General features: G+C 52.4%; 1 protein-coding gene across 1 annotated transcript; it reads left to right on the top strand.

Moving 5' to 3' along the window:
• Positions 1–1,744: 1,744 nt before the first annotated feature.
• Nkx2-5 (NK2 homeobox 5) lies at positions 1,745–4,664 on the top strand. The gene is made up of 2 exons (XM_075989666.1): positions 1,745–2,265; positions 3,641–4,664. Exons 1-2 carry the CDS (start codon positions 1,935–1,937, stop codon positions 4,261–4,263), a joined length of 954 nt encoding a protein of 317 aa, XP_075845781.1. The 5' UTR covers positions 1,745–1,934; the 3' UTR covers positions 4,264–4,664.
• Positions 4,665–12,550: the final 7,886 nt, after the last annotated feature.

The raw sequence follows: 12,550 nt of genomic DNA, 5'->3' as shown, positions 1-12,550 counted from the left end.
CGCCTGGGTGATAGGCATTCCATCCGACCCACAGAAACCAATCTTCAAAAGCAAGGAGGGTCCCCAGCTAGGTTGGCTCAGAGCAGTAGCTGGGAAGTGGCCAAAAGCCTCAGCAAGAAGGGGGGGGGAGGTACCCGGAAAAGTGCAGACTGACCTTCGAGGGGGAATACACTGGAAGGTGGGGGAGTGGAGAAACAGAGGTCGGTGGGCTTTGAGCCCCCACATCTTTGGGAAGGCTTCCTCTGCAGTTGGAGCTAGCAGCTTCAAAAAGCTCTGTGGTCCTTGGGTTGAGATCTCATGATGGCTGCCCATTCTGGCGCTGAAGGCTGAAGCCTGGAATTGGGTTTTCTGGGCCAGTGGCTTTACAGTCTGTTTGGAGCTGGGCTTTCCTTCTTCCCAAGGCCTTGAGAGTTTGGGTTTGATGAAAGAGGCCCAAGTCAGGCCTATGCTGGCTTCAGTATGGCCCAGATGGTGTCAGTGCTCTCCATTAGTCCATGGTTCTGCCAGGGGGCACGGTCTACATTTTGTACTGACACAATTTTACCCCTCTGGGCTTTGGGCCCATGACTTAGGAGAGGCTTGTTTAGCTAACCTTTGACCCTACACACACCCCCTTTTTCTATTCTAAGAGCCTCTTCTGGGTGGTCAACTAGCCCTCCAAATCCTTTGTCCTCCCTGCCTATGCTCTTACAGCTGCAAGCTTTACCATGCGTTGAAGGGGAAGCATTTGTTCAGAGGCCCTGTGCCTTCTCTTTCTGAGATTATAGCTGGATAAAGCTCCCATATGCCACGTGGAGGTGGAGGTGGGGGTTCTGGGAAGACCCAAGTGTTCCTTAGATCCAGTCGGTTCTACTAGGACAAAACCTGGGCTCCTTTAAGCCCTGACGGGAGCACCATGGGACTGAAAATGCCCCTCCACCTGCCTTGTTCTGCACCCTGCCCTGTGGAATGAAATCCTTGGTAGGCCCTCAGGGGCTTGGAGCTAAAGAGTCTGGGAATCTTGTTGGTGGCCGAGGAAGAAGGGGAAAGAAATGAAGCAGCTTGGGCTGCAGGAGAAGCGGGGCACACACCAGAAGACAGCTTCTCTTCAGGGAGCCCAGCGGAACCTAGGTTGGCTTCCTCACTAAAGAGTTGAGCCCTTAGTGAATGGTTCTCCGGGGACAGGCGATTACACAACTTAGTCTACTTCAGGTGGCCACTCCCACCCCGCAATTAGCCACTTCACCTTTCCATTCAGCTTGACTTGCTCAGAACCCCTTAGGGCCTGCGCGAATTCTGGGTAGACATTGGTCCTGTAGGTCAAATTAAGTGCCCCCACCCCCAAATTCCCAAGTTTGTCTGTTATCAGCCCAGAACAACGGTCTCCTTTGAGCTTCTCTTCCTATGCGGGCGGGCTATTCACAGCCAGACTTCAGTAATCAGTATTTTAGTGACAGTCTTAATTCCTGTAAATAACTCCCAGTCCATCTTCACTCGCCCACTCAGTAATGGGTGCAGAGGAATATTTATTCAAACCCCGGACCCAACTCAAAAGAGTCAGGTATTTTCTTTGAGTGAGTCTTGCTGGGGTTTTCAGGCTAAAGAGAAGCAATCTCCTGCAGGGGTCGGAGTCTCTTCCAAATGTGTCACGGCCCCTTTAAAAAAGCTGGGCAGGATTTTTTCCCCCAACCCTATGTCTATATTAGGTGACGCAGAACTGCCCGTCGCTCCTGTCATCGAGGCCCCTGGCCCAATGGCAGACTGAGTCCCCTGCTCCGTCCTACTCCCGCCTCTTCTGTCCCTGGTGCTCCGCGCTACCTGCTGCCCCGCCACATCCAGGGCAGAGAGGCGGGTGCGCGGGCGGGTGGCGGGCACCATGCGGGGAGGCTGTCCCCGGGGGTGGGCAGCGCCACTCTCTGCCGCCCACCTGGCGCTGTGAGACCAGCGCCGCCACCATGTTCCCCAGCCCAGCGCTCACACCCACGCCCTTCTCAGTCAAAGACATCCTGAACCTGGAGCAGCAGCAGCGCAGCCTGGCCGCTGGGGACCTGTCTGCGCGCCTCGAGGCCACCCTGGCGCCCGCCTCCTGCATGCTGGCCGCCTTCAAGCCGGAGGCCTACTCCGGGCCCGAGGCCACAGCGCCCAGCCTGGCAGAGCTGCGCGCGGAGCTGGGCCCCGCGCCTTCGCCCCCCAAGTGCGCTCCTGCCTTTCCAGCCGCCCCCGCCTTTTATCCTCGTGCCTACGGCGACCCTGATCCGACCAAGGACCCACGAGCGGATAAGAAAGGTAAGGAGAAGCCCAAGCCCTTCCCTTCAGGAATCGCACTCATGCTCAACCTCCTGGGCCAAGAAACCCAGGCCAGGCAGAAGAGCGTCTGGGCTGAAGCTGGGCGCACAGAGTTTGGAGTTTAAGATTCCAGGTTGTCCAGTATCTTCTCTGAGACAATTGGAAGTTTAAAGGAAACGCCGAATTTAGAGGGTAAGGAAAAGAGAGAGGGACTTAAAAATATTGATTTCGGCCTACAGAGCCCCAGTTGATTGGGGCCTTGCTTTTGGGTCTGTTACCAAGTTAAGCTATCTAACAATTCGCGATGGAACAATTCCTGTCGGAGGGTTAAAAACCTCCTTTGTATTTACGAGTATTTTGAGACACTGAGAACTGCTAAACAGAAAGTTCAGCCCGTGGGTCCTGGGCTTTTCGTAGCCCATCCTGCCTTTCTGGGCCTTTCCTTCTTTGTGCCAGGAAAAAAAGGAGCCTGAGAACAGGGCTGTGGTTTTGATACGCGATTCTGTGGACCTCAGGAGCTGGGTTTGGCTTTGTTTCTCCAGCACTATTTCCAGGCAGGGCCAGGCAGAAGTTCCCTTCTGGGAAAATATTAGAAGATATGGAACAAACGAAGACGCTAGGGAGCAGAGAGAAGGCTTCCGAAAGGGGCTGTACACAAGAAGTCTTAGAGCAGAGGAGAATGTCTGGCCTGCTTGCAGGAGGCAGACACACTGGTGGAGACCCAGGCGCTGCTCCGGTTGTCTGGGCAAAAGCCAGGAGGACCCAGTGACTTTCTTGAGCTAGGAAAGCATTCGTAGGTTTCTCTAGGATAGGAGAGAATTCTGGTTCAGGAACATTCTAGGAGGACTAGAATTGATTGCTACGGATCCTGAAGAGCCCGTGTAGAGTAGAGGCCTCTGTCTCAGTTCCCGCCACGGTTACTGGGAGGTCGAGAAATCGCACAAACACCAGCTGGCAGCCCCACTGGGGCCCTCCAAACTTTGGGCCTTCTAGATATTTAATTGTTTGATTAAAGGTAAACTGACCACCGAGAGTCAAACCGAAGTATCGCCGATGTAATTTATCCCCCGAGCGTCGTTATGATTGCATTTTCTTTGCACCCAGAAAAACTAAGCCACATACTTGCGCTTAGAACGCGAACTACCGGGGGCGGGGAGGCGGCAAGATTTCTCTTGTTTCGTTTTGTCCTGCAGCACGTAGGGTGTCCACACCACTTAGGCTTTTCCCAGACGCGCAATTGCTCCAACATCGAACCCCGGGCACCAAAACCGAGCTGGGCGCCCCACGCAGGACAGGGCGGCAACCCCACGAGGGTCCTGAGCTCCTGGGCTGGCAGCTCTAATCGACTATCTCTCCGCCTCTCCTCCCCCTTCAGAGCTGTGCGCCCTGCAGAAGGCAGTGGAGCTGGACAAGGCCGAGACGGACGGTGCCGAGCGACCACGAGCGCGGCGGCGGCGAAAACCACGCGTGCTCTTCTCGCAGGCGCAGGTCTACGAGCTGGAGCGGCGCTTCAAGCAACAGCGGTACCTGTCCGCTCCCGAGCGCGACCAGCTCGCCAGCGTGCTTAAGCTCACGTCCACGCAGGTCAAGATCTGGTTCCAGAACCGGCGCTACAAGTGCAAGCGGCAGCGGCAGGACCAGACTTTGGAGTTGCTGGGACCGCCGCCGCCGCCCGCGCGCAGGATCGCGGTGCCGGTGCTGGTGCGCGACGGGAAGCCCTGCCTCGGGGACTCGGCGGCCTACGCGCCCGCCTACGGCGTGGGTCTCAACGCCTACGGCTACAACGCCTACCCCTACCCCAGCTACGGTGGCGCGGCCTGCAGCCCCGGGTACAGCTGCGCCGCCTACCCCGCCGCGCCCCCCGCCGCGCAGCCCGCCCCCACCGCCAACGGCAACTTCGTGAACTTCGGCGTCGGGGACTTGAACGCCGTGCAGAGTCCCGGGATGTCGCAGGGCAATTCGGGCGTGTCCACGCTGCACGGCATTCGAGCCTGGTAGGGAAGGGACCTGCCTGGGGCACCCCGGACCGACTTTCACTTTTAGAAGGGCGATGACTCTGGGGAAGGAAGGGCTCCCACTAAGACCGGTCCCTGGGATTTCACAAGCATTCTTATGCTGGCCTGGGAACTTTCTCCGCCCCATCCCTTTGTTCCCGGTGCGTTGACGCAGTCTGGAGTCTTGGCCCCAGGAGAGTCCTTTCAGGGCCACAGGCACCCCTGGACGGACTCCACACTGGGCCCCGGAGCCCGGGCACGCGGGCCTAGAATCCCGGAGCCTGGGCCGGGCGCCCGGGCCCTGGCTGCCTTGCCGCCGCCCACCCACCCGTATTTATGTTTTTACCTGTTGCTGTAAGAAAAGCGAACCCTCTTCCCATTAAACTGAGTGCGCTGACGCCACCATGCGTGCTTCTTTTAGGATTTCTGAGCACAGAGGGCGTCTCCAGGTCTCAGGCGCAGGCTATCACTGGACAAATCCATAGAACCTCTACGAACGAAAGCTAACACACCCAGCGTCCCTCGTAAGGCATTTTCTGAGGTCGCCTAGTATTTTCGAAGGGGGCGACCTGCTTTCAAGGTTAGCGGCAAAGGGCACAAGAGGTTTTATCACCGTGAGCAAATGGGTGTAGCCCAAGGGGTCAGTTTCTTTTCCCTTCAGAGCGGGAGAGCGCCCGAGGGAGCCCAACCTCAACTCCTTAAACCCTAAAAGCGGACAACACTGTTTCTGGCCTTTGAGGGGAGGAGAGCAGCACCAGCAAGTGACTTTTCACCGCAGCCGCAAAGGGCCCACGTCCAGGTTCCCCTTGACTCTGCTCTCCTTAGAAATCTCTGGGGTCCCCTCCCAGTCTCAATAGCTGCCCGGCAAAGCTCACAGGCATCTCCCAGAGTGGGAGATGGCTGTGAGAGTTCATGATTGCAGGGGGAGACCCTACAACCTGATCGGTACCTTCCCTCAACAGGCCATCAATTTCACTGTAGTTAACAATGACCAACGTAACAGCTCGGCTGTTTTGTGTTTTGTTTGTTTGTTTGTTTTTTCAGATGAAAAAACATGTTTGGTGGAAGGGGGTGGAAGCTGACAGTTGTGGGGCTTGCCCACTGCCCCTCAACTTTACGTGCCAGGGCTCAGACTTTGGCTTCTCTATCCCCTGCATCAAGGGCCAAATAACTAACCTCACCTTCGAAATCAGGATGGGGTCCTGGCTTTGTCCTCGCACTGCTCTGGAGCAGTAGCTTTTTGGCCGAGGCCCCTAGAGCGCCTTGACATTGCTTGTGGAGTTTAGGACTGGAGCTCTGAAGTGAGCGGGTGATGTCCAGCCTAGCGGTTAGGACTCAACCAAACAGCTTGCTTGCCAGTCTATGGATTCATAGTGGACCAGATGACTGGCGGTGCTGCCCCTTAGGGTCCTAGAGGATGCCGGGAAGATGAAGATGCAGTTGCACACAGTTGTCCATGGCAGGGTTCTGGGCTGGGCGGTGTGGAGAAAGAGAAGGGTGCACAGTATGTGCCCTCTCCCACACCCGCAGACCAGCACTACCTTTAGATAGGTCGACCTACTCAGCTCAGCCGCTAGCATTCCATTTCCAGGGTCTGAGCTAATCCAACCTGCAGCAGCCACTGCTTGCACCAACACAAAAACCGCAAGTCCACTTAACCCACGATTGTTTTCCTATTCTTTTTGTAACTCATCAGTGTGGTTATGAGGTGCGAGTTTTGTAGATGGCAGCCTCCTGTTACAATGTCAAAAGGCTGGACACGCCTGCCAGTGCCCGTGTTCCCTTTCAGGGTCTCCGCTGCTGGATGCAAGGCAGTGTGGGCCCATTTCTCAGAGGGATGCACTGAGACTTGTGCCAGCTCAGGGAGGGCAGCACTCTACCACTGATCAGCCCTGATGCCTAACACACAGTCGGATTCACAGCCTGGAAAATCCTTCCGGAATCATCTCACTTTTGTAAAGATTTGCCTCTCTGGGTTCTGCAGAACCTTGGACCTCCTCAGTTTGTTTGTTTGTTTGTTTTTCATCTTATATTTGTATACAATAACATCAGAACAAGATTTTTTTCAATTAACATACATCACCCCTGCTCTCCACACTCCCCCCAGTGCCGGGGATGGTACCCAGATCCTTGCACACACTAGGCAAGCCCCTTGCTGTTGAGTCGCATCCCCAGCATTGAAGAGTTTTTCATGACATCTCCTCCTTTCCAACTCCTCTTTCAGGGGCAGCAGAACCGCCACCTTTATGTTTGTTTGTTTTTGGAGACAGAGTTTCTCTGTGTAACCTTGTCTGTCCTGGAACTCCTCCATAAACCAGCCGGCCTCAAAAACTCTGAGTTCCACCTGCTTGCAGGGATTAAAAAGGCATAGAGGGCCACCACCAGCTCAAGAAAGCTGTGACTAGCTGACACCTGAAAGGGTTGTCCAAAACCAGACCCTGGGGTGGGAGTGTAGGGAGAGAACGCTGTTTTAGTTCTGCAAGCTAATCTATTTTCATTTGCATATTTGCCTCCAATGCTCAGGGTGGCAGCTTTTCTAAAAGAGAAACTGCAAATGGTCTCAGAGGCCTCGATTCCAAAGTTGAGGGGATATTATGTAGCAAAGATACAGCTGGCCGGTTCCCGAGGCTCACAAACCTAGGCAAGGGAATTCCAGGCCTCGCCAGCAGGCTTCTTACTCTCCTTGGCCAGCAAAGCACGGTTTTCTGAGCCCCGTAGAGAAGCACTGCCAAGGTTTTCAGTCCCAGAATCAAGGCATGCCTGGGTCAGGACCGTGCTAAAGGAACCCAGCACAGCACCCCCAGTCTTCCCTCCCAGGCGGTAGGTGTTGGCTGCTTGTTTGTCAGTTTTATATAAATGATGTGTGCAGGATAAGAAAATTTAGCCAGGGGGGGGAAACATGGGAAGCCGGGGAGGCAGAGCTCAGACGCAGGGAGGCACAGGCATGCCATCGGACTTGTGCCAGTGGTGGCAGTGAAGAACACAGCCAACTAGTTTCGTTTATTAAAAAAAAAAACACTCAAATGGACCATGTGTAGTTTAAAAATATTCTGAGAAAAATAGTGGCAGTAGAGGAGGTGAGTTCGCACTGATCTCCTTCCCCACCAGTCCCAAGGTTTTGCCCGATTGGAATACTCCCTGACTTACTTTGAGTAGCCCCATTTTCTTTATTACTATTGTCGTTAGTGTTGTTGTGTGTGTGTATTTGTATGTGATGATGTTTGAGGGCAGCCATGTAGATGTCACCACACATGTGTGGAACCCTGGGTTCCCGGGATGCAGCGCAGGTCCTGGGCCTTGTCCTCCTGACCCTGCCTTCTCATTTTGCTTAAATTGCTCCAGAAGCTGACAGCAGGTTGTATATCTAAATACCAGTATTTAGACAGCCCCAGACCTGAGAAGCACCCACATGTGGCCCCTCAGGTCTCCAAGAACACATTTTCTCCTGCTTTCCCTGTTTTCTCCCCAAACTCTCCTCACCCCAGCAGGTTTTGACTAGAGACAGCAGCCCCATGGCCCACACTGGGCTCTTGGAGAAAAGAGCCTATGACCTAATGTCATTCAGTCATAGAGGTGACTATTAGCCCTCTTAGTGGTGCTGGGGAAACAGGTGGAGGCATCTTGTCCCCTCCCTGGAAAGAGCAGGAACTTGCCCAAGAGAGCACAGCTAGAGTTTGCTTTTAAATCCCAGCAGCCCAGCTCCAGGGCCCTAGAGTCAAGCACCAGATCAAGCGCTGCTCAGAGCTGGCAAAGAGCAAACACCAAAAAGGCCTTTCAGTCACTTATGCAACACAGGAATGAGATTAGCTCCTGCCTGGGAAATTTCCTCATGGGAGCTTACAAACCTGTGAAGCATCTCAGCGGGAGGGCTACTGGATTGCTGGATGGGCAGACTAACCATCTTGCTTCCTTCTGCTGCTCTTCAGGGGAGAGTTTGTCCCCCCAGAGTATTGTGAGCAGTGAAGAGACTTCACAAGGTGGTACCCCAGAGCCAGCACAATGCCCCCCTCCCAGCCCCATCTCCTGCTCCCTCACCTCACATCCTCTGGGACAGGCTGGGGGTGCGGCAGAGTGGTGGTGCTAACTGCTGATCCTGCACATCTCTGTTGTCATCTTCCAAGGAGGAAATTGTCACCCACACAGGCTAAGGACGTCACCTGCCTAAGGTCACTCAGGTTTGGATCCAGAAGGTGCCAGGAGAACCAACTCCCAAGGCACCCAAAGTCGTCCTCAAACTTCTCTGAAGACACACACTGCCCTGGAGTCCCTGCCTGCCCAGCTGCCTAATGGACCCCTAGGCCAGGCCGAGGCCCTGTTGATGACCAGGTGTCCTGGCCGTGGGCTCCAGCTCTTGAGCTGGGAAAATTTGAAGTCAGATTTCTAGGCCCTGCTTCTTGGTGACTCTATTCATTGTGACCCAGGGCAGAGACACAGCCTGGCAGCCCTCAGGACCCTAGGGAGTGGGGAGACAGACAGAGAGAGAGAGAGAGAGAGAGAGAGAGAGAGAGAGAGAGAGAGAGAGAGAGAGACTTAGCACCCTGCAGGAAGAGGAGGGAGACACCACCCAAGGCGGCTCATGGTGTCAGTGTTCCCGTGTCAGTGTTCCTTGTGGCTTTATTGCACAGCAGAACGAAAGCAAGACTTTAAAAGGTCTTGTCTCTGGCCCTGGCCCTACATCCAGGAAGTAGCTAAGTGGACGGCTGATACAACAAGCCAGCTGCTTCCTGGCACGCCATCCAGCCTCCAGCAAGGCCCGGCTGAACTTCAACTTGGTGAGAGCCACACCTGGCGCAGGTTGGCTCTGCTGATCCTACTGTCAGGGATTTCTACACTAATGGTGGGGTGAATGGGGGGGCTGTCATTGCCAGGGATGCCCTTAGAAATCTTGTACAACCTCTCATGGAAAACGTGGCTCCCTGGTGACCTTACTGTAGACACCTTCTGGCAATGAAAGGCAGAGTTGGTGCCAGAGAGATGACTCAGTGGTTAAGAGCACTGCTCTAGCACAGGACTCAGGCTCAGTCCCCAGCACCCACATGGTGGTCCCTAGCACCCACATGGTGGTCCACAGCCACCTTTGACTTCAGTTCCAGTGGACAAAGTCCTCGTCTGGCCTCTTCAGGTACAACATGTACTGAACGCAGGAGGTGTACGCTCCCAGTTACATAAAATAAAAATCAATTACCTTTTTTAAAAGAAGAGTTCCCCACTTTCTCCTGAACCCATCAGACATGACAAGCGTCACCTCATCTATCCTCACTAGTGACTGTGTGACTCCTTCCCACTGTCTAGTTTCTGAAGGGACAGTACAAGCACCTGCAGAAGCCTTTGGGGAGACTTGAGGCTTGTAATAAACAAATGCTTGGTGCTTTAGGGTGCCACTGAAGGGCTCATGGAGCCCCCGTAATCCTGAAGTGTTCATGATACCAGCACACTCTCTGTAACTCCAGAAGTTTGGAAATGAGAGAGGAGGCTGGACCGATGGCGCAGTGGTTAGGGCACTGCTGGCAGAGGCCGCCTCCGCCAACAGGGCACTGGCTGCTCTTGCAGAGGACCTGGGTTTGGTTCCCAGTACTCACAAGGAGGCTCATAACCATCTGTAGCTCCAGATCCCAGTGAATCAGATGCCCTTTTCCTGCCTCTGGAGGAAAGCTCTGCACTCATGTGTTACACAAACTACTCAGGCACATAAAATAAGAGCAAAGGAGATATTTGAAAATCTTAGGGAAATCCAGAAGAAGTATACAGGTCTAAGACTAGCCAGGATCATACCAGGCTTCTTCTTCAGGGTCACTAACCAGCTCTCAAACATGACACAGAGACTTCTTATTAGTGATGAACGCTCAGTCTAGCTTAGGCTCCTTTCTGGCTAGCTCTTTTCTGTTTCTCTTTATCTACATTTTGCTTCAGGGCTTTTTACCTTTTCTTACTTTCTTGGTGTCTCTATGACTGGCTGGCTGGCAACTGCCTGGCTTCCAGCCCTGGGCCTCTCCCTCATTCTCTCTTCTCTCTTTCTTCCTTTTCTTCAGCCTAGATTTCTACTCTTATTCTCTCTGCCTTCCAGCCCCACCTATCCTTTCTCTGCCTAGCTTTTGGCCTTTCAGCTTTTCACTAGACCAATCACATACCTCAGGCAGGCAAGGTGAAACAGCAACTCGTCTTTATATAATTAAACACATCTTTACACAGCTCAAGTATTATTCCACAGCATAAACAAATGTGACATATCTTTTCCTGATTAAACAAATACTTCACAACCCAAGATATTCTTAATAAGAGGGGTGGGGAGATATCCTCCTATCAGATAATGAAGCAGGGAATGTCACAGCGTGACATCTGGGCAGATGGACCAGAGAAACAGAAAAGAGTGCCCAGAGTCAGAATCTGAGACAGGTGTGTTTTTGAAGGTCAGTGGGGGAAAGCATGGGTTTTTTATAAATGACTCTCACATCCAAGAACCAACCCAGCCCAGCCCCACTAAGCCTCTGAGAAGGAGATCCTTCAGGATCATGTGGCTATAATCTCCATGAGATGCACACCAAATGAAATCAAGTCCCCACCTCACTCACAAGCCACATCAGGGCTGATTAAAGAAAACCTGTGCAGAAGAAGCCTACTCAACAGGAAGAGATGCTGTGAAAACTGTTCATAAGGCCTTAGGGTGGGGAGCGAGCACAAGCCTGAGGGGGAAGGACTGACGGCAGCATTTAAACCCCCTCCCAGCACTCCCTAAGACATCACCCACAGAGGGGGAGACAACAAGTCGGGGTCAGAAGAAGAGCTTAACCAGATGGATATATAATAATTAATAATGATAATAACAGAATTAACACCCAGAACATATAGTAAAATCCTGTAACTCTTCCCTGTCATTGACCTCTAGTCATTGCCTTCCTTGACATTAGCCCCATGAGCCTGGCACATTCCTGCCTCAAGACCTTTGCTCCAGCTGCCCACCCCCCAATAAATACTAGGATTGCCCTTCTCTATAGAGCTGCCTGCTGAATGTCTCCCCTTTTCAAAGCTTTACTCCAATGTTACCTTATCAGAAGGTCCATCCTGGGTATTCCATTTATTTATTTTATTTTATTTTATTTGAGAGAGGGTCTATTATTATTTAGCTCTGGCTGTTCTAGATCTCACTCTGAGACCAGGCTGCATTGAACTTACAGAGATCCACCTGCCTCGGTCTCCAAACTGCTGGGATTAAAGGAATGTGCCACCATGCCTAGCCTTCTGGGTATTCCATTTAAAATAGCAATCTATACACGGTCCTGGTAACCTCTGCTATTTTTTTCTTCATTAGCTTTTATGACATTTGTATATTTGTATGCTGGAGATTAAGGCTTCACCACAGAGCTTAGCTTTAGTTCCTCCACCACTTTCTGACGTACTCTTTGTCCAGTGATGTAATCTAGCACCAAGAAGGTCTAGATGTGATGGATGGATGGATGGATGGATGGATGGATGGATGGAGTGATGGATGGCTAGATGGATGGATGTAGGAATGGATATGATGGATAGATGAATACGATGGATGGATGAATAGGATGGATGGGTGGATGGTGGGTGAATGAGATGGATGGATGGATGGATATGATGGATAGATGAATACGATGGATGGATGAATAGGATGGATGGGTGGATGGATGGATGGGTGGATGTGATGGATGGATATGATGAATGGATAGATGTGATGTATGTATGTATGTATGTATGGATGGATGGATGGATATATGAGATGAATGGAATGGGTAGATGGGTGGCTGGGTGGGTGGGATGGATGGGTGGATGGGTGTGTGAGTTGGTGGATACATACACACAAATATTTCATACCATCATGGATAGATGGGATGTATGGATGGATAGATGGATGGATGGATGCATGGCTGACTGGCTGGATAGGTGAGTGGGTGGATACATGCACACAAATATTTCATACCATCATGGATAGATAGGATGTATGGATGGATAGATGGATGGATGGATGCGTGGATGGCTGGCTGGCTGGATAAGCGAGTGGGTGGATATTTCATACCATCTAAGAACCACTCTTCTAGTTATCAAATGTCGCCTCTCCAACATGTGCCCATTCCTGGCTCATAATATCTGCAGGACTGATGCAGCTGCTGCTTAAACAGAAAATGGAAATGATATGGGCCAACTGAGTCAAGGAGTTGTCAGGGCCCAAGTGAGAACTCTCTGTCTCTCTGACTTATGTCAGTCCATCACACCAAATCAGCCTGGGGGAGAGGGCTGATTGGGGAGGCGGAAGGAAAAATCACCACATG

Source organism: Microtus pennsylvanicus, chromosome 11, assembly GCF_037038515.1.
Source record: "Microtus pennsylvanicus isolate mMicPen1 chromosome 11, mMicPen1.hap1, whole genome shotgun sequence".
Classification (NCBI taxonomy): Eukaryota; Metazoa; Chordata; class Mammalia; order Rodentia; family Cricetidae; genus Microtus; species Microtus pennsylvanicus.
This window is presented reverse-complemented; position numbering and strand designations above follow the sequence as displayed.